General features: G+C 41.9%; 1 protein-coding gene across 3 annotated transcripts in view; it reads left to right on the top strand.

Moving 5' to 3' along the window:
- The window catches only part of LOC122790854 (Fc receptor-like protein 5), a 1,199,590-nt gene that overhangs the window by 379,880 nt on the left and 797,643 nt on the right, over nucleotides 1-22,067 (top strand). For 2 of the 3 annotated variants that reach the window (XM_044058502.1, XM_044058501.1), the window contains exon 2: nucleotides 6,916-7,212. The exons of the other annotated variant lie outside the window; for it this stretch is intronic. In XM_044058502.1, the coding sequence (XP_043914437.1) occupies nucleotides 6,916-7,212 (297 nt within the window). The remainder of the gene's footprint in view (nucleotides 1-6,915; nucleotides 7,213-22,067) is intronic. 3 annotated transcript variants of the gene reach the window in all.

Genomic DNA, 22,067 nt, shown 5'->3' with positions numbered 1-22,067 from the left:
ATACATCCGTTCTTTCCCACTATCTCTCTCATTATTCCTACTCCTCCTTTGCAGCTTACCTGGTATCCTCCTGGATATTACTATTCCTATAATGTCACTTTCTCTTTTACAGTACATATATTACTGCAAACTGTTATCTCACCTTCTATTGAACCCTTGTATTTGCTTCCTTCTGTAGAAGTCTAGGCATTAAATATGTTTTGCTCTGACACAAAATGTTGATTATATCTGTAAATATTGTAAATAATGTATTAGACTCAATGTTTGTTTTACTTTTTTTTTTCATTCCAATTCCTGCTTCTCTAAAAAGTATGGGATTGGGGATCCTCGTGACATTTCTTTCTGTTTTTTTTCTGTTCAACTTGATACTGTTCTGTAAATTGTTTACTTTTACATTAGTTCTGTAGTTACTTACATGCCATTCTCTTACTGTGCTGTTTTATGTACTAGTATATAGTGGAGCTTTTCTCCTCGGGCCTCTGCTGAAAATGGACATGTATCCAGCCAGACTAGCCCGGTCAACAAATGTAAAATAAAATAAATAAAATAAAATAAAAAAAAATATATATATATATATATATATATATATATATATATATATATATATATATATATATACACATATATATATAGTTACACTTCATAATCTCTAATGACTGAAATCCTGAATTTCAGTAACCCAAGACCATGAAGCCAAAAACCAGAATGCTGAAAGTGCATAAGAACGAATTCAGATATCTCGAATCTATGCTTATGCATTTCCGGTATGTTGTGTGTAGTGTTATGGTGCCTGAAATTGCAGGTGAGTGAGTGTTTGTGTGTGTTTTTGTAAGTTGTATGTGTGGGTAGTGTGATGTGTATTTGTGTGTGAGCGAGTAGAGGATGCCATGGTGTGAGGTTTATTTTTTTATGTTACATGCGATCTTGGAGTTGTTATACATAAGTAGGGGTGTGTGGGGGGGTGCAGGAGGCTTTTCCACCTGCTTATATGTAGTGCAAGGTTGTGTGGTTTGTGCGCTGTGGGTGGAATGGTGTGTGTGTTATGTGGTGTATGGTGTATGTATTTTTGTGATTGTGGGTTTCAGTATTGTGAATGGTTCGACTTTATAGTCTCGGGTTACTGAAATTTGGGATTTCAGTAATTTGAGATTATGAAATGAAACTATATATATATATATATATATATATATATATATATATATATATATATATATATATATGTAAGTAAGGGTGATTGTGGGGACTACCCCACCACCTCAGTACTGCATTGGAGCTTTCTTTTGGTACATATAAGTAAAGGTGAGTGTAGGGGCTGTCCCCCACATGGGTGTTGCACTGGAGCTTGCTGTTGGTATATGGGGTCTGTCCCCCACATGGGTGCTACACCGGAGCTTGCTGTTGGTATATATATATATATATATATATATATATATATATATATATATATATATATATATATATAAGTAAAGGTGAGTGTGGGGTCTGTCCCCCACATGGGTGCTGCACTGGAGCTTGCTGTTTGTATATATATAAGTAAAGGTGAGTGTGTGGTCTGTCCATCACATGGGTGCTGGAATGGATCTTGCTGTTGGTACATATAAGTAAAGGTGAGTGTGTGGGCTGTCCCTCACATGGGTGCTGCATTGGAGCTTGCTTTTGGTATATATAAGTAAAGGTGAGTGTGGGGGCCTGTCCCCCACATGGGTGCTGCACTGGTGCTTGCTGTTGGTATATATAAGTAAAGGTAAGCGGGGGGCTGTCCCCCACATGGGTGCTGCACTGGTGCTTGCTTTTGGTATATATAAGTAAAGGTGAGCGGGGGGGCTGTCCCCCACATGGGTGCTGCACTGGAGCTTGCTGTTGGTATATATAAGTAAAGGTGAGTGGGGGGCTGTCCCCCACATGGGTGCTGCACTGGAGCTTGCTGTTGGCATATATACATAAAGATGAATGTTGCTTCTGTCCAGCACATGGGTGGTGCATTGGAGCTTGTTGTTGAAATACGTAAGGTGAGTGTGGGGACTGTCCCCCCACCTGAGTGCTGCACTGGTGCTTTCTGTTGGTTTATATAAGTAAAGGTGAGTGTAGGGCCTGTCCCCTATATGGGTGATGCACTGGACCTTGCTGCTGGTATATATGTATATATATATATATATATATATATATATATATATATATATATATATGTATGTATATATATATATATATATATCTCCCACCTGGTTGCTGCACTGGATCTTACAGTTGGTATGCACACACACACACACACACACACACACACACACACACACACACACACACACACACACACACATATATATATATATATATATATATATATATATATATATGTGTAAGTAAGGGTGATTGTGGGGACTGTCCCCCCACCTGAGTACTGCATTGGAGCTTTCTGTTGGTATATATAAGTAAAGGTGAGTGAGGGCTCTGACCCCACATTAGTGCAGCAGTGGGGCTTGCTGTTGGTCCATATAAGTAAAGGTGAGTGTGGGGTTTGTAAACTGCATGTGTGCTGTATTATAGCTTTTGGTTGGTATATATAAGTAAAGGAGAGTGTGGGGTCTGTCCCTTACATGGGTGCTGTACTGAAGCTTGCTGTTGCTGTATATAAGTAAATGTGAGTGTGGGGGCTCTCCCCCACATGGGTGCTGCACTGGAGCTTGCTGTTGGCATATGGGGTCTGTCCCCCACATGGGTGGCACACTGGAGTTTGCTGTTGATATATATAAGTAACGGAGTGTGAGGGGTCTGCCCCCACATTAGTGCAGCAGTGGGGCTTGCTGTTGGTATATATTAGTAAAGATGAGTTTGGGGTCTGTCCCAGACATGAGTGCTGGACTGGGGATTGCCATTGGTATGAATAAGTAAAGGTGATTGTCGGGTCTGTCCCTCATGTGGGTGCTGCAATTGGAGCTTGCTGTTGGTATATATAAGTTAAGGTGAGCATGGTTTCTATCCCTCACATGGATGCTGCACTGGAGCTTGCTGTTCATATATATACGTAGAGGTGAGAGTGGTGGTCTGTCCCCACATGGATGCTGCATTAGAGCTTGGTGGTGGTGTATATAAGTAAAGTTGAATTTGGAGTCTGTCCCCCACATGGGTGCCTCATTGCAGCTTTCTGTTGGTATATATAAGTAAAGTGAGTGAGAGGTCTGCCCACACATGAGTGCTGCACTGGAGCTTGCTGTTGTTATATATAAGCAAAGGTGAGGGTGGGGTTTATCCCCCATGGGTGCGTCAGTGGAGCTTGCTGTTGGTATTTATAAGTAAAGGAGAGTGCGGGGTCTGTTCCCTACATAGGTGTGGCACTGGAGTTTGCAGTTGGTAAGTAAATTGATTGTGTGGCTGTCACCAACATGGGTGCTGCACTGGAGCTTGCTGTTGGCATGTATGAATAAACATGAGTGTGGGGTCTGACCCCCACATGTCTGCATCACTGGAGCTTGCTATTGGTATATATAATTCAAGGTGAGTGTTTGGCTGTCCCCCACATGGGTGATGCACTGGAGCTTCCTGCTGGTATATATAAGTAAAGGTGAGTGTGGGGCTGTCTCCCACATAGGTGATGCAGTAGAGGTTGCTGTTGGTCTTCTTTTTCTTTCAGCTGTTCTTGTTTGATGTCGCCACAGTGGATCATCTGTGTCTGTTTCTTCCTGTCCTCTGCATCTTGATCTGTATCATCAACCACACCACCTGCATGTCCTCTCTCACCACATCCATAAATCTTTTCTTAGGCCTTCCTCTTTTCATCTTACCTGGAAGCTTGATCCTTAGCTTCCTTTCCCCAATATACCCACCCATGAGTCATTGCTTGTGGTAAATATAAGTAAAAGACAGTGAGGGGTCTGTCCCCCACAAGGGTGGTGCATTAGAGCTTACTGTTGATATGTATAAGCAAGTCGAGGGTAGGATTTATCCCCCAATGGGTGCTTCACTGGAGTTCACTGTTGGTATATATAAGTAAAGATGAGTGTGGAGTCTGTCCCGCACTTGGGGGCTGCACTGGAACTTGCTGTTGGTATGCATAAGTAAATGTGAGTGTGGGTTCTGTCCCTCACATGGCTGCTGCACTGGAGATTGATGTTGGTATAAACAAGTAAAGGTTAGTGTGGGCTCTGTCCCACATATGGCTGCTGCACTGGAGCTTGCTTTTGGTATGTATCAGTAAAGGTGACTGTGGGGTCTGTCCCCCAGACATGTGCTTCACTGGAGCTTGCTGTTGGTATATATATATATATATATATATATATATATATATATATATATATATATATGGTTCACTATCAGAAGCCTGAAACACTATAAGCCTGAAAATCAAAATCCTGAAAACTATAGACTGAAAGACCAAAATCCTGAAACTCAAAATCCTGAAAACACAAAATGGACATACTGACATCATTGTGGCTTTGCTATTGTTAGGCCTGTGGTGTTGGGTCATGCGTTGGGTTCAGGTAAGTGTGCGGTTGGTTTTATGTTAGGGTTAGGGGCGGTTTAAGTGAGTTAGGGTTAGGGCGCAGGTTAGGCATGTATGCAATAGTGACAAATATTGGGGTTAGGGGTGGTTTAAGTGAGTTAGGGTTAGGGCGCGGGTCAGGTGAGTGTGCGATAGTGACGGACCTTAAGGTTAGGGTTAGGGTCAGGGTCAGTTGGTAGATATTAGTGTCTTTATAGTGATATATTAGCATTATTTGTGTTTTCAGGATTTTGAGTTTCAGGATTTTGGTCTTTCAGTCTATAGTTTTCAGGATTTTGATTTTCAGGCTTATAGTGTTTCAGGCTTCTGATAGGGAACCATATATATATATATATATATATATATATATATATATATATATAAAGGTGTGTGTGGGGTCTGTCCCCCGCATTGGTGCTGCGTTGTTAATTGCTTTTGCTATGTATATAAGTAAAGGTGAACATGGGGCTGTACCCCACATGGGTACTGCACTAGAGATTGCTGTTGGCATATATAAGTAAAGGTAAGTGTGGGTCTGTCCAATACATGGCTTCTGCAATGGGGTTTGCTATTGGTGTATCTAAGTAAAGGTGACTGTGGGGTCTATCACCCACATGGGTGCTTCACTGGAGCTTGTTGTTGGTATATGTAAAAAGTGGTGAGTGTGTGCACTGCCTCCCTCAGGGTCTATATTACTTCTTCGACAGCTTAGGTTGTCGAATGCTCAATGATCGACACCTAAGCTTCAAAGTTTCAAAACCGCAAACAGCCATATACGCAAATTCTTTCCTCGGGAAAGAATTTGCTTGGCCGTTATTGGGGATTTGCCCTTTGCCCAATGTAGAGCAATCTCAGAGTTGATGTATTTAATTAGGGGCAGTGTGGGAGGCAAAGCCTCCCACATTGGGGGGTGCGGGGGGTGAAACTCCCCACTATATTTAGGTTGAAAAGTTAATTTTATTTAGGGACGGCCTAGCGAAATCTTTCCCAAGGAATGAATTTGCGCATATGGCTGTTTGCGATTTTGAAACATCAGTGCTTAGGTGTTAATCATTAAGAATTCAACAACCTAAGCTTTTGAAAAAATAATATAGACCCCCCCCCCCCCATGGACGCAGCACTGCAGCCTGCTGTTGGTATATGTAAGTACAAGTAAATGTGGGGGTCTTTCTGCCACTTTGGTGAAGTACTGGAGCTTGCTGTTGGTATATGTATGTACAAGTGAATGTGGGGGTCTTTCCCCCACTGCAGTGATGTACTGGAACTTGCTGTTGGCATACATAAGAAAAGGTGAGTGTGGGGCTGTCTCCCACATGGGTGCTGCATGGAGCCTGCTGTTGGTATATATAAGTAGAAATGAGTGTGGGTCTGTCCCTCACATGGGTGCTATATTGTAGCTTGCTGTAGGTATATATAATTAAAGGTGTGTTTTGGGGCAGCTCCCCATGTAGGTGCTCATTTGGAGGTTGGTGTTGATATATATAAGTAAAGGTGAGTGTGGGGTCTGTCCCCCAAACAGGTGCTGCATTGGAGCTTGCTGTTGGTATACACAAGTAAAAGTGAGTGTGAGGCTGTCTCCCACCTGAGTGCTTCACCAGAATTTGCTGTTGGTATATACAAATAAAGATGAGTGTTTTGAATTTCCCCCACATGGGTGTTGCATTGGAGCTTGCTGATGGTGTATCTATGTAAACATGAGTGTGGGGCTCTCACCAATATGGGTGCTGCACTGGAGCTTGCTGTTTGTACATATAAGTAAAGGTAAGTATGGCATTTGTCCCCATATGTATGCTTGCATTATTGCTCGGTGTTGGTGTATATAAGTAAAGATGAGTGTGGGGGTCTGGCCCCCTCATAGGTGCTGCATGGAATCTTGCTGTTGGTATATATAAGTAAAGGTGAGTGCGGGATCTGTCCCCCATATGGGTGTTGCACTGGAACTTGCTGGTGGACTATATAAGTAAGGGTAAGTTTGGGGGCTGTCCCCCACATGGGTGCTGCATTGGAGCTTGCTGTTGGTATATATAAGTAAAGGTGAGTGTGGGGACTGTCCCCCACATTGGTGGTGCACTGGAGCTTGCTGTTGGTGTATATATAAGTAAAGGTGAGTGTGGGGACTGTCTCCCACATGGGTGCCGCATTGGAGCTTGCTGTTGGTATAGATAAGTATAGGTGAGTGTGGGAACGGTCCCCCACATGAGTGCTGCATTGAACTTTGATCCTTTGTAAGTTAGATTTTTCATCTGGTTTTGGCAATGAGTAGTTCTATTAATAAAAAAATAAATAAATAAAATAAATAATTCAATCATAAATACAACCAGTTGCCATGTAGATGCATATTGATGTGAACAGGTTATTAAAGCTTTTAATAGATTAAGGTTACAGCACAATTTAAAATTGTTGGAGAAATGTAAGATTTTTGCCTTTTTAATTTATTTCAGACAGACCTGTTACTCCGACTATCTCTGTTTCTCCTTCATATAATGTGTACATAAGAGATGAACCAGTGACATTATGGTGCTACGCATCATACCACTATTATGAAGGTGAGATGTATTCGTTCTACAAGGGACAGTCTGAAATACAAGGAAAACAGACATCACAATCCCATGACATTGTTGTTAGTGGTAGCAGTACAGGCAGTAGTTTGGTATCTTATACCTGCAGAGTGTGGAAACGAGAATCAGATAGAGAAATCGAGTCTCTGCCTAGCAGAGCTATTTCATTAGCAATAACTGGTAAGTAAGCATTACTTTTCATGAGTATGCAAAATATTCGTTTTCTGTATTATCTATCACTGTCTATCTTTCTATGTCTAACGGAAGACGTATTGTTTTATTTTCATTAACTGAAGAAAACAGTCTTCTAAAGTGATTAAAATATGTTTAATGTCTTTTGTTGCTATGGTACATTGCATTTTTCTTAAATTTTGGTGTAAATGTTACATGTTTTCAGTGTTAAGTAAACACTTCAGATTCCCATAGACTTTGTAAAGCAAATAGGAAAACTGCATCAAAGGTGACCTTTGTGAAAGGAGATGACTGCTATTATTCACTATTCATCCAGCACAAAGCCTGTTTGAAGCTGATATTGAAAAATCTCCATAGAGCGTCTGACAAGTCATTCTTCAGACTGGCCAGTAGGTAGCCTGGTATGTTATCTGCCCTACAGAAGGAGTGTTATTGGCCTTGCATTACAACCTGATGACTTGCTCTAGGGAGATTTGGGTGTAGAGAGGGTAAACATGCAGATATGTGATATGGGAATATAGGGGGGGCAAAGATGATGAATTTTGAACCAGATTTGTCTGCTATGTCCTCTAGGATTGAGCGAGTGGCATCGTCTATTATTAGCTCTGTGCAGTGCTGTGCATTATTTCTAACATTTCTAGCATAACGAAAGAAGGCTTTGTTGTTATGCTTCACCACGGTGGCTATTCTACCTCATTTCTGACTTTGGTTGTTTTGATTAGGGTCTGGAATTTCTTGTTAAGTTTAGAGAGAGTGCTTTGTCATTATGACAATTATATTTAATTTTGTGTATATTGAGTTATTTCTATTATACAGCATTTTTATTAGGGTTCCACCACAGGGGTTTATTTTTAAATATTGCATTATATTTACTTCAGTGGGAGACAGGTGCATCTCATGCAGCTATTTACATTTGCACAGTATTTGGAAGTTAAAGATTCTACGCAACAAGTGAAGGTCATTACAATGGAAGAGAAAGAGTTGAATTTAGGGAGATCATCTCTCAGTTTCTGATTAGCGTTGGCATAATCTCTGAATACTGAGGTATTAGGAAATGATTCCATCTTCAATCTTAAAGTAAACGTGACCAATATGTCCTCCGATTTGATGTGGGAAGAAGATGCAGTTGGTGGAGAGAAAAGCTGCACATACTGGTAAGGGCTAAATCTAGGGATTTATTTCCCCAGGTTGGCATGTGGACTTACTGGTGCAGAGAATTTGTATTGATCAAGTCCACAGATTTCTGGGAACGTGGCAGAGGATGTATAAGTTAATGTTAGGGTATTAAAAGACTGTCAGGAGAATGGTATTTGGCTTAATGCTTAGGGACCCCTTAGAAGTTCTTTATGAGGTAAGAGCTTGGGGGGAGGGGCATACAGAGGGTCCTATAGTTAGCTATGATATAATAAGTGATTTTTGTAACAGTAAGTTGAACATGCAGGAGTTCCTGGTCATTATCAGTTCTAATGAGTCAGAAGGTATTTTTTTAAGAATATGGAGACGCCACCATCTTTAGTGCCTTCATCTAATGTGGTGAACTCGTGGTAGGCATTCAAAGTCTGCACTGATGCAGTGTGTTCATTTGTCTTTGACAAGGTATTTGTGATGATGGATGTATTGATATTCTTAAGGGTGATGACACTTGTAGAGAGTGGAGTTGTTTTATTAAGGCTTGTAGCATTGAGCATCAATTCCATTATGTTATCTGGATTCTGTTTTGTTACCATTTAAGCTTTAAAACACTGGTGATGCCTAAAAAGGAACTGTGGGAGTGAACAAGAATTTAGCAAGTAATACAAACATCTTTGGAGAGATATATTATATTCCTTTAGAATGACACCATAAAGTAAATCAGTTGTTGAAATCAACAATCTTTTTTTTTTTTCATACTTTGGTATCAGTCTTTGTGATGATAGAATGTTATTCAAGGCTTGGTTCATACCTGCTTCAGATGCATATTCTAAGAGGTCCATCATGTCTCCTTCATATAGTCTGGGGAGTAAGTCTCAAGTCATTTGCAGCCACCAGCACTGTGATTGTGTCACATGTGTATTTGTGGTAGAAGAACGTGAGTGCATAGGTGATGTGGCAAATTGTGGCACCTGATAGAAAACTGACCATGACATGATCCTTGCACACCCTGGTGAGTTCTGCAGCCCTGTGTCTCAGTATAGTCACCTACAATTTTGATATTTGACTGGTTGGAGGTTTGCCTTATGCCCTTTTGAACTGGATCATACTTTTTGGTGTGTGTTTCATGGTTGGTGCTCCCTGTGCTGTGTGTTTGTGAGCCTTTGCAGGTTTCTGAGGGTATTTGTTTCTTATGCAACATTTTGGAGGCCTTTGTGATTTAGTTAGGTTATTTTTAAGAGGCTCAGCATATATAGGTATGTATGGTGGGAATGAGTACTGTGTGATTGGTTTAGTGTGGTGTTTTGTTGCACTGTTCCATGTTATCTGTTATGGCTTTGTGTGGGAGCTTTGCCTCCAGTAACATTAAATAACTGTATCTGTCACACACTTTTCAGTTTGTTTTAGTAGTAGGTGGTTGTCAGTTAAGATGAAACAATTGCTACATTGTCTCAGAATGTCCATTTCAAACAAACTGTCTAGAGGCAGCTGGAAAGTACATTCTAGGTGCTGTCTTCTTCTTTCGGCTTTCCCTGGTTAGGGGTCGCCACAGCAGATCATTTGTCCGCTCATGACTGGCAGTGGAATTTTACGGTGTCGAGTTGCCAGCCTGGCGCCCAACCTTCCACAGAAGGCACACACATGCACAAACTCACGCCTAGGGCCAATTTAGAGTGTTCAGCCCACCTGCAGCATGTCTTTGGGATGTGGGAGGAAACCAGAGCACCCGGAGGAAACCCACGTGACCACAGGGAAGATATGCAGACTCCACACAGAAGGCACCCCAGCCGAGGATTGAACCAGAGAACCTCTTGCCATGAGGCAGTAACACTAACCGCTGCACCACCATGACCTCCCACATTCTTGGTGCTGTCTAATGTAGACTAAAGGGGGTGTAGTGTTTATAATGTTTATTGATAACTAGAAGAGTAATCTGTCTGTTAGTGGAGAAAGTGCTGGTTGCAACACAATGATCCTTTCTCCCATCTCACCAGAAACAAAAGAGTAGTACTAATCTAAAGTTGACCCTTCAGAAATGTCCCTAAAGATCTCCATTGAGTGGTATTTTAGTCACACACATATTACAGGTTTTAAATGTAAGATGGAAAACACACATCCTATCTGAACAGTCTGACAGCCAATCAGAACAAAAAACTGAAGCTGTTTTTTTTTTTTTCTGGGAGACCTTAGTCAATGAAGAAGTTGCAGTATCCCTTATAGAGGTATATTCAGGGTCAACCACTTCTTGCATTATTTCTTTGAATACGTCAAAGAAAGAAAAGCATAAAAAACAGGAATTGTTCCCCTTCTGCTTGCCCTTCCACCAGGGACCCTCAAGCAGTGGCTTAACTTTCACAGGGACCTTTTAAAGCCCTTATGGTTTTCAACCCCCTCAGTTTTATTCTTGTACTCCATCTACCCTAAATAAAGACAGAGACAGTCTTCTTCTGAGGAAGAATCTTCCGCAGAACATGATTCAGAACCTTTGCATTATTCTTCCCAAAGCCATTATCCCACAGATTGTGAGTCTGAAACTGATAACACCATATCTTCAAATTCACCTCAAGAGGATAGATCCTTTGTTGATACCATTCATAAAACGATGCATCATTTTAATTAGTGAATTAAACATCTTTCTGACTTTCAGAAAATACATCAGAACCTTTTGCATATTAATATTCCAAAACTCAGTGCTATGCTCACTGTCTTGGAGGCTTTGGAAGATACCTTTTATTCTGCCTCTTTGGCTTTCGAATCTCAGCTTCCTGTGACTAAGAAATCAATGAGGTACTATAAGGTCTCTGGTTTAAAAGCCTGTGTTTGTGCTTTTCCCACTTTTCTTGTAACTAGTCTAGTCCAGATACAGATTTGCTGTATCCAGGACTGTATGTAAGCTGCTAAGCCCACCAAGACTTTCTGTGTTGGAGGAAAGCCTTCTAGCTTGTCAGTGGGAGTGGTAAGCAGTAGGTAGCCTATCTACCACAAGAGGAATGATTTATGGACTAGAAATTGTAGTTTATTGGCCGTTTGGGCAGTTTTTCCATCTCTTTCAACTTTTTGGTTTAAAAGCCCACATTTACGCTTGTTTCCTGCCTTTCCTGTAACTAGTCTAGTCCACATACAGATTTGCTGTATCCAGGACTGTTTGTAAGCTTCTGAGTGGTGCAAAAGTCTGCTCTTCAATTTTTCCCTTAGATTTGCTAGTTCTCTCCTGTCCTGCACTTTTACTAGCTTATTAGTCTAGCACTTTATCAGACTTCTTGTAGCAATTATTGTAGCACACAAAAGTGGTACCAGCACTAAACGTTCTACAGGGAAACAGCTCCAGTACTTATTATTAATGCCCACCCCTCCAGGCATGTCTAAAGGTCAGTTCCCTGTGCATTCTCCTATTAACCTGGTGAACTTGGGTATCCTAACGCAATGTAGCAACTGCCTCATGTACACTGACAACCCTCTCCTCTTACCTCCCAGCACTGAGACTTGTGAAAGATGCACTTATATATCCATATTGGAAGCCATGCAGTCTCCAGCCAAGACCAGAATAGCTGGTCAAGAGGAGAAGGTCAACACACACCAGCACTGCCTTCAAATAAAAACACAAACCACACACCCACCTTCGCGGAGGCTCTCAATAAAAATCTACCCAAACAGCAGAGACCTCCAAGGTAGAAACACACTCAACCATCACAACACTAATCATGAGACACATAACTCTCCTAAACAGTGTGTTACTCAACCAAAGCCCCTAAGGCAAAACAGCATGCCCAATACACTAGTCATAGGTGACTCGATAGTGAGGCACAATGATGTCCCACTCACTAGGTTGAATAAGGAGAAAGTAACAGTCAGCTGCCTGCCAGGTACCAGGATCCACCACAGAACACACGCAGTCAGGTCCTTCAACAACAGGTATAAATATGACTCCGTCATTGTACATGTGAGTGTAAATGACCTGAGATGTACCTCCCTGGACTCCATGAAAAGAGACATGGAGGAGCTCTTCGATTATGTGGTCCAAGTGGGTATGACCCTAGCTCTGAGCAGCATCCTACCATTACCCGAAATGATACCACAGTGCAAGCAGAAAATGATTGATTTCAACAATTGGCAGAGTATCTGGTGTCATTCTAAGGGGATCCAGTATCTGTCTGCCTGGAATGACTTGACTGACAGACCTCAATGCTTTGCCAGAGATGGCCTGCATCTGTCACCACTGAGCTTCCAGATACTGGCCAAAGCTCTTGCCACCCCTATAGTGCCTTTTTTAGGTGGTGTTCCAAAGACCAAATTACCACTGTAATAGCTACAAACAAATGCAATTTGAGGGTCATGCTACTCAATGCTAGAAGTCTAAATCTCAAAATGCACTCACTCTAAGTACACCTTAAAATGGAGAACATCAACATTTGTACTGTAACAGAGACCTGGTTCAAGGCAGCAGAAAGCACCCCTGCACTACCAGGCTATAACTCATTCCACACCTTTCGGCCCCAGAACTTGGACCGAAGCTCCAAAGGCAGTGGTGTTTCCATATTCGTAAAGGATGCACACACCTCTAGACTGGTAGCCCAACAAAATGCATCAGTGATACTTCAGGTGCAGCTAACATTGGGTAAGACAGTGATTCAGGTCATAGCCTTCTATAGGCCCCCAACCATGTCCCAAGACTCACAGTCCATGTTCCTAAGCACCCTGGAGAATAATAGGGTCCAGCCTAACACTCTCATACTGGGCAACTTCAATTACCCCTCCATTAACTTGGAAAACTACTCATGTACCAATACACGTGCCCAACATTTCCTGGAATTTATTAATTCCAGTGCCTTGGAACAGCTCCTTCTTACCCCCACTAGAGGTAACAACATCCTTGACCTGGTCATTACTAACATGGGCGACCGTTGCTCTGCAACAATAGTCAACTCCTCCTGGTTAGATCTGACCACAAATTAAGCACCTTGGAAATCCACCCCCCCCCCCCCGCAAATGTAACCACCATGAAAAACTTCTCCAAAGCTAACTTTGGAGTCCTAAAAACAGAGGTGGATAACTTCATGGCACCCATGCAAAGGCAGAATAGTTGCATTACTGCCAAATCATACACCAATGCACTGTACGAGCACGTACGCAAATGCATGGATCTTGCCATACCCAAAAGAACCAAGATGCTGTCCTCCAAAAAATAAATCCAATCTGGTGGTCCCCTGCCATAAGCAAACTCTACAACAGAAGGAGGAAACTGATGTAGAATAAGGTGAAATCCCAAGACTGGAAAAACTCACTTATAAGCTTCAACAAAAAGTTGAGATCCCTCATCAAATCCTCTAAAGTGTAAGTGTTTTACAACTGTACATGCCTATTTATGTTGAATTGTATTAGACATTTTACAACTGTATATGTTTATGTTGAATTGTGTTAGACATCTAATATGATTTATGCTTTATTATTGGATGTTACTATGGCATGCTAGCATTTGTCTGCACCAAGTTTTTTTTAGTATAATAGTATGTATGGTCTATTTGCATAGCTGCACCTTGTTCATTAATGTTATTCATGTGATTGTGTTGTGTGTAGACAGCTCATACTAGTGTCTAATTATTTCTATATAATTGTGCTGTTACTGGTGGATAGAATCACATTAGAGAACCATGACAGATTGCTGCTCGCTATATTTTTATCTGTGACTGCATAACTGCCTGGGTTTTTTTTTTCTAATGTTCTTCCAATTGGCTCAGTATCTGCATGTACTAAGTAGTTGGTTCAAGACATTGTCCTGCATGCGGTAGCTATTTGCTCAGTGTGTTTTTTATAATCTTTATAATATATCTTTACCATGTCAAAAGTGCTTACTCCTCTCTGTACTCTTCTTTTCTAAACCTAACACCACTCTTAAGTATTCAACTGCGGTACCACCTTTAACATTCTTGTAAGAAAAGTGCAGTCTGGGTCTGAACTGTCTGCAAACAGCTACAGTTAACTTTGAGTATGTGTCTACCTGTTTGAGCCAATATTCATTTTCCCCTGGAGAGCACTCTGCTTTGGCTTGTAAGCAGCCACCCCCCCACCACACACACACACACACACACACACACACACACACACACACACACACACACACACACACACACACACACACACATCTTCCACTTTCTCTTATTCCCTTCTGTTAGCAAATAGTATCCATATTTGATCAATACTGTGTGTTTGTTAATTTAAACTATGACCACAGTAGCCTACTGATACAAGGTTATCCTATTTTTCCACCTGAGAAATTAAGAAATGACTTACAGTTTCAGAGCAGTCCTTGGTCAATTGTGATTGTTTCTTAACACATACTTGTCTTTGCATTGTGATTGTTTCCAGCCCCCTCATACAAGCAACTAATAGGGTCTCTATCCGCTTCGCTCCCCACCCTGCCCCCTATTCCCTCCCGCCCCTAGTGGTCCCACCTTTATTGCACTCAAACCCCTCCCATCTTTCCAATAGCCAACCACAGAGCTAACCCAACACTACCTCCTCCATCGTCCAACTACTATCACACCTCCTCAACTGACATGTACAAGCATACCTTTCCTATGCTCACTGCATACACTCTCCTTGCATATCTTACATCCTACCAAAGCTCCATCATTCCCCCACTCAACCACTACCACTGTACTACTATTCACACCACCACTCATGTCTCACCCGCACTCAGCTCCCCTCCCACCAGCTCAAGAACCATTCCTATGCACCCGCCACATATTCTACCAACTATATTACTCAAACATAAAGCATCCCTACAACTTAACATAGTAACCCTCCCACCATATCTATTACCCACAGAGCACAATCATAAAGTTTCCCTTATAAACAAACACATTCAAAAACTGAGAAAACTAATAATCTCATGCATATCAAAACTAGCCCTAGGTGGAGACATCCACCCCAACACTGGCCCTACCATCTCCAACCCCAATCCTCATAATCAGACTAGAAACCACAACTTCTCCCATATTACAGCCAATAGAAAGCCAAGTGACTTCCTTCTACTAAGCCTAAATATTAGAAGTATATCCAACAAAGTCCATGAGCTCCATGCCACCATAGACTTGTACTCCCCAGATATAGTCATCCTGACAGAAACCTGGCTAAAACCTCACATTACCACTGAGCAAATACTCCCTACAGGTTACGGCATACTAAGAGTAGACCGGCTAAACAAAAAAGGAGGTGGTGTACCTATAATATTTAAACAGCATCTAAACATCCAGATCTTAAAATCATCAGCTCCACAAATAGGCAATGAAGAAATAATATATACCAACCTCAAAATTAACCAAAACAAAACCATCAACATAATTGGATGCTACTTCCCACCTGGCCAAAACATACCTCCACTAGAAAACCTCCTCAGCTGGTCTACCCACCATCTCCCACAAGAAACTATCATCTTAGGTGATTTCAATATTGACTGGCAATCCTGTTCTGGCAACAATCCAACCCATCATGTACACCTTCATGGCTTCACCCAACTAGTCCAGTCACCAACCAGGATAAATAAAAACTCCAGCAAGCACACTACCCTGGATTGGATACTAGTCAGTAAGAGCCCCCAGTCATATATTACAGGCTGCTTATCAGATAGCCTCAGTGATCACTCCCCAACATTCCTACTCAAAAAATACCTATACCAAGCTAAACCTGTCATCTACCGTCAAATACGTAAAAAACTAAACTTTAACCCACTCACATTCATCTCATGTCTCAAAGAATGTAACTGGCATCCTCTAAAGTACCTCAGTCTAGATGACGCAGTTGAATTTTTTAATACTACCTTCCTGAACATCCTTAATTACCATGCCCCCATAAGATTTTCCAGAACCAAAGCACAACCCTCCCCATGGCTACAGAAAACCACTAAGTCAGAAATTAAAAACAGGGATAAAGCCTGGGAGCACTGGTGCAAAACCAAAACCCCCTCAGCTAGACAGAAATTCCTAGAACTACGCAATAGAGTCAAAAAGCTAATAAAACAGGACAAATTCCAATACTACCAGTCTGCCCTAGACTCCTCACAACACAGCCCCAAACAATTCTGGTCCTCCATAAACTCCATCCTCCACCCAGGTAAAGTCAGTACCCCTCCTCCTAACATCCCTCACTCCTCAGAAAATATTGCTACCTAATTCAACACACACTTCACCCAAACCATACTATCACTAGCTAAACAACACAACCCCCCTCTCCTCCAACCCACACCTTCAACTAGTAATCTCCCCACTGCCTTCTCTTTTTCTCCTGTACCTACCTCCAACATAAAAAAAACTCTTAACTAAACTTAAACCCACCAAATTAGAAGCAGACAACCTCCCAAGTGAATACCTACAAATCGCAGCTGATTCTCTGGCCTACCCAGTATCCATCTTGATTAACCGATCTCTGTCAGAAAGTTACGTTCCCACACTGTGGAAAGTATCACATATAATTCCCCTCCACAAAGGCGGAACCACCACAGAACTAACCAATTACCGCCCCATAGCTATTCTCTCTCCACTCTCCAAAATACTAGAGATGCATACACTCTCAGGTCTCAGACTACCTCCTTACTAACAACCTCCTTTCCAATACTCAGCATGGTTTACGACCAAACCATAGCACCACCACTGCCTTACTCTCCTTTACTAACACTATCCTTCAGCATAAAAACAATGGCTATCTCTCCTCTGCTACTTTCCTAGACCTATCTAAAGCATTTGACATGGTCCCACACAAACAACTTATCTCTGTCCTCAATAACCTATCCTTCTCACAGTCAGTCATTAACTGGTTTCAGAGTTACCTGTCTGACCGCCAACAATCCATTGTATGACAGAATGACATATCTCCCCAACTACCTATCTCCATAGGGGTTCCCCAAGGATCCATCCTTGGACCCCTACTCTTCTCTGTTTACACCAATAATCTAGCCTCTGCCACCAAACATGAAACACTCATACAATACGCAGATGACTCGACCATCATCTGCTCAGCCCAGTCCCTACCCAAACTGCAAAAAGTCACACAGGAAGCCTTTTCCTCTGTTGAAACATGGTTATCCGATGCCCAATTAATACTCAACACAAACAAAACTAAACTACTCATCTTCCAACCCACCAAACATACTCAAAACATCTCTCACTTTAACATCACAGCAAAAGACAACACCACTATATACCCAACTGAACACACCAAATTGCTAGGAGTAGAAATAGACAATAAACTAAAATTTGACATTCACATATCCAAGACCATAAAAAAAGTCCACAAAAAACTAGGAGCGTTATACAGAAATAAGCAATTTCTCACCAAAGCAGCAAAGATTTCAATAGCAAATTCCCACCTTATCTCCACCCTACTTTATGCCTCTCCAATATATACCAACCTAAGGCAATGTGATCTAAACAAGCTAGAGACCTGCTACAACAAAATCGCCAAATTCGCCACAGGGGCATCCTACTGTAGTCACCACTGTCTCTCACTTGCTGAACTGGGCTGGCTTGAACTCCCTCACCTCCTTCAGTGGTATCAACTCTCACTCACCCACAAACTAGTAAACCATCCACTAAATGCCCCATCCCTCCAGAATCTACTCCAACCCTATTGCACCACCAGACCACTAAGATCCAGCAACAAAAATCACTTGCAGATCACTAAAGCCAATAACTCTGCTGGTGAAGAACTATTCTCTTGCGCCATAGCCAAATTATGGAACTCACTCCCACCCATAATTACCTCCATACCATCATGCACCCACTTCAAAACTTTACTAAAAGCGCACCTAAAAACATGCTGGCTATGCCCTTGCAACTCCCACTCCAATATCATCCACCCCATCCAACCACTACTTTTCTTTCCACTCCACTAACTACCTTGATTATAGCAAGCTCAGATGCTCATAAGCCTAGTACTTATTATACAGCAGGAACTTCTCATTGTAACATTTGTTAATGTCTGTTATGTACTTCACAGATAAAGATTCTAGTTGTCTAATGATGTACTATGTTCTTCATCTGTAAATATGTTGTAAGTAATTGCTATGTTAAATTGTTAATCGCTATCTAATCCAATGTAACTACTGTCTGTTTATTTTACTGTGGAGCTTTTCTCCCCGGGCCTCCACTGAAAATGGAACTACGTCCAGTTGGACACTCCCGGTCAACAAATTTAAATAAATAAATAAATAAATAAAGCTAGCTATAAAAACAGAATTGCAGCAGATAGTAAAAAACAACCACATGGCCTTCTATAGTTATGTAAAGAATCTCCACGGCAATACCCAGATTTAATTTGAGCTACTGCACAATGCTACCACCTATACGAGCCAACAGATATTGCCAATATACTGGCCGACAGATTCAGTGCCAACATTACCCCCACAAAGGACCAATCACAATGCCAGTAGATTGCCAGGCACCCAGTATTACTGCTGCACAGGTTAAAACAGCACTGTCCAAGTCAAGAATACAGCTTCTATGAGACCTGCCAATATCCCTGGCTGTGTTCTACATGAACTACAGAGTGAACTGGCACCTCACCTGCGTGCCCTGTTCAATCACAGCCTCACCTTAGGCTTTGTCCCTACCGAATGGCACACTGCTAGAGTAATCTCTCTCCACAAAGGAAGAATGACTATAGACCCTGGGAACTATCTCCCCATTAGCCTGACAAGTCTGATATGCAAAGCTATGGAACGCATCATCATGAACCTAATAAACAAGGATATAGGGAATCTACAAACTCTGGATCCCTCACAGTTTGGTTTTGTGAAGGGTAGAACATGCCTGCTCAGCCTGGTCGACTTCTCTGAGTCAATCATTAGAGCTGTGGATGAAGGCAAGATGGTTCATACTGCCTACCTTGATCTGGCCAAGGCTGTTGATACCATTCCCCACTCAGGAACCATAGAAAAACTCACTAAGCTAGGCATCAGCCCCTATATCACTAGGTGGGTTGTACACTGGCTCACAGATAGAACCCACAGTGTGAAAGTAGCTGACTCCAAGTCAGGCTGCCGACTAGTCACGAGTGGAGTCCCACAGGGTTCGGTCCTGGGTCCTCTCCTGTTTGGTATCTACTTTTCTGAAGTCCAGGCCAACAAGAAGGGACTCTGGCTGACAAAGTTCGCAGACGATTGCAAGTTGGGATCTATTATTAACTCCCCCAGTGATGTTTTCATCCTATAGAAAGGCCTCACTGAGACCAACAACTGGTGTCAGAACCATGGCCTTAAGCTCAATGCCAAAAAATGTGCCGTCATCTCATTTGGGAAAAAACCATTTCCCGTGAATTACCACATCGATGATAGTCCACTGAACACAGAAGGCATTATAAGAGATCTGAGAACACAGGCTGACAGCAACCTCTCTTTTGATCACCACATTGCCACTGTAGTCAGAAAGTCCTTCTATGTGGCACATCTCATTACTAAGGGTTTTGCATCCAGGAAGAAAGAGGTCATTGTCTCCTTCTAGTCTTCCTTCATTAGGGCAGTCATCGAGTACAATGCCCCATTTGGCATGTACCTCACTAGACACTTGAAACAACTGGAGAGGCTGCAAAAGTACCTCACAAAGAAGATCGTAGGCCTTAAACACTTGTCCTATAAGGACAGACTCAAACTCCAATTGTTTTCTGTCTCATATCGCCTACTTAGAGGTGATCTCTGCTTGACTTATAAAACCATGTCTGACCCAGCTCTGTTAGAAATACTACATCTAAAGAAATCCCAATCCCTCCACACCACATGCTCCAAAGACCTGAACCTCATTACCACAATCCACAGAACATGCTGGAGGGACAGGTTCATAACCCAGAGACTGCCCTTGCTCTGGAATAGACTTCCCATACATGTCAAGCAAAGCACCTCACTGGCCCTCTTCAAAAGAAATATTGATGAGTGGATGGGAAATAGAAAATTCACCCAGGGGATAACTCCAGTGGATCTACTCGACAGAGGCACTGGGGACTAAGGGGTGGCACAATGTCAGGGTAATACTATGGGCTAGGCTTGTAAAGGCTCCAGGGCCATTAGCCTAGTACACACCTAAGAACAATCTTAAGTATTTATGCAAGAACCCTTCTGACATAGTGGTTATTTCAGCTAAAGCTTCCAAACCTAAACCCTTTTCTGATGCCTTAACAAGTAACAAGGATAGCAATGGCATGGGCAGTTATGAAAAGGAGGTATATAGTCCTACCACCTTACTGGAACCACAGACTTAGATACTTGCTTTCTGTTGTTGACGCTTTGTCTAAACTAATGCAAAACCTACCTAGCAATGAAGTTAGGACTACTTTTACAAAACATGCTCAGTTCTGCCTTACAAGTGACAAGACACTCCAAGTGTTGATATGTTGCTACTGATGCCTCTTCCAGAGCAGGAGCTACAGGATCTGTACTGAGAAGATTTTCCTGCCTTCGCTTCCATTTTTTACTCGATGATAAGGCTAAACTCTTGGATGCTCTTTTACATTGTTTTGATTATTTTCTGCTGAGATATTTAAGAAATTATAGGAAAGGAGAAAGATAATACAGCTTTTAATTTCCTCTATTCCAAAATCCCAAAGGAACTACCCATCTAAATCAGGTCCTTTTTTTCACAAAAGCCAAAAAACAACACAAATAATTTAAGGGTTATGCTGCTTAGTGCTAGGAGTTTAAATCATAAACTGCACTCTCTGGAAGCACTCCTCTCCCTGGAGGATGTTGATGTCTGTGCAGTCACTGAAACTTGGTGCAGGGCCACAAAGACTACCCCAGCTTTGCAAGGCTACAATGCCTTCCACAGTTTCAGACCACAAAATGAACATGTGAGAACCAGAGGAGGAGGAGGAGTGTCTATCTTCATCCAAGATAAATACACCTCTAAACCAGTTAGACATGAAAACGTGGAGTTACTCCAAGTTCAGCTAACTGTGGGTATGACCCCCCTCCAAGTCATAGTTAGCTATAAGCCCCCCCTTAATGAACCAAGATACCCACGCTACTTATTCGGACCTACTCGAGTCAACCCAATTACAAATAAACACTCTAGTCATGGGTGATTTTAACTATCCCTACATTGACTAGGAAACTTATATGAGTTCCAACATGCTTGCACAAAGGTTCCAGGACTTTGTTAACACCAATGCCCTGGAACAAATAGTATGCAACTCCACAAGGGGCTTAAACACTTTCGACCTGGTCCTCACCAACATGGGTGACTGCTGCACCGCCAGGTTTAGGACTATCACTGGTTAAATCCGGTCACAAATCAGTCACATTTGAAACAGCTATAACACCTGAACCCCTCTTAAGAGAAATCAGGCTAAAGAATGTCACCAAAGCTAATTATGCCCTCCTAAGGGATGGCATAAACAACTTCCAAGCACCCGTTCCCACAGATGCCATTGACATCTATACTAAGGTATACACTCATGCCCTGTACAAACACTAATACAAATGTATACCCACAGCTGTATCTAATAGGATCAAAACAAGATCCTCAAGAAAAAACAAGCCACCCCAGAGGACATCTAACATTAACAGGTTATACAACAGGAGGAAGAAGGTCCTCTCAATAATAAAAAAGAGAGGTCCCAGCACTGGAAGAACACTCTCCTCTGCTTGAACAAGCAAATAAGACAACTTGTAAAATCCTCTAAGGGCAACTTCAAGAAAAATTTAGCAACCATAGCTAAAGATAACCATA

The sequence above is a fragment of the Protopterus annectens genome, chromosome 16.part0 (assembly GCF_019279795.1).
Source record: "Protopterus annectens isolate FY-2018-M chromosome 16.part0, PAN1.0, whole genome shotgun sequence".
Classification (NCBI taxonomy): Eukaryota; Metazoa; Chordata; order Ceratodontiformes; family Protopteridae; genus Protopterus; species Protopterus annectens.
This window is presented reverse-complemented; position numbering and strand designations above follow the sequence as displayed.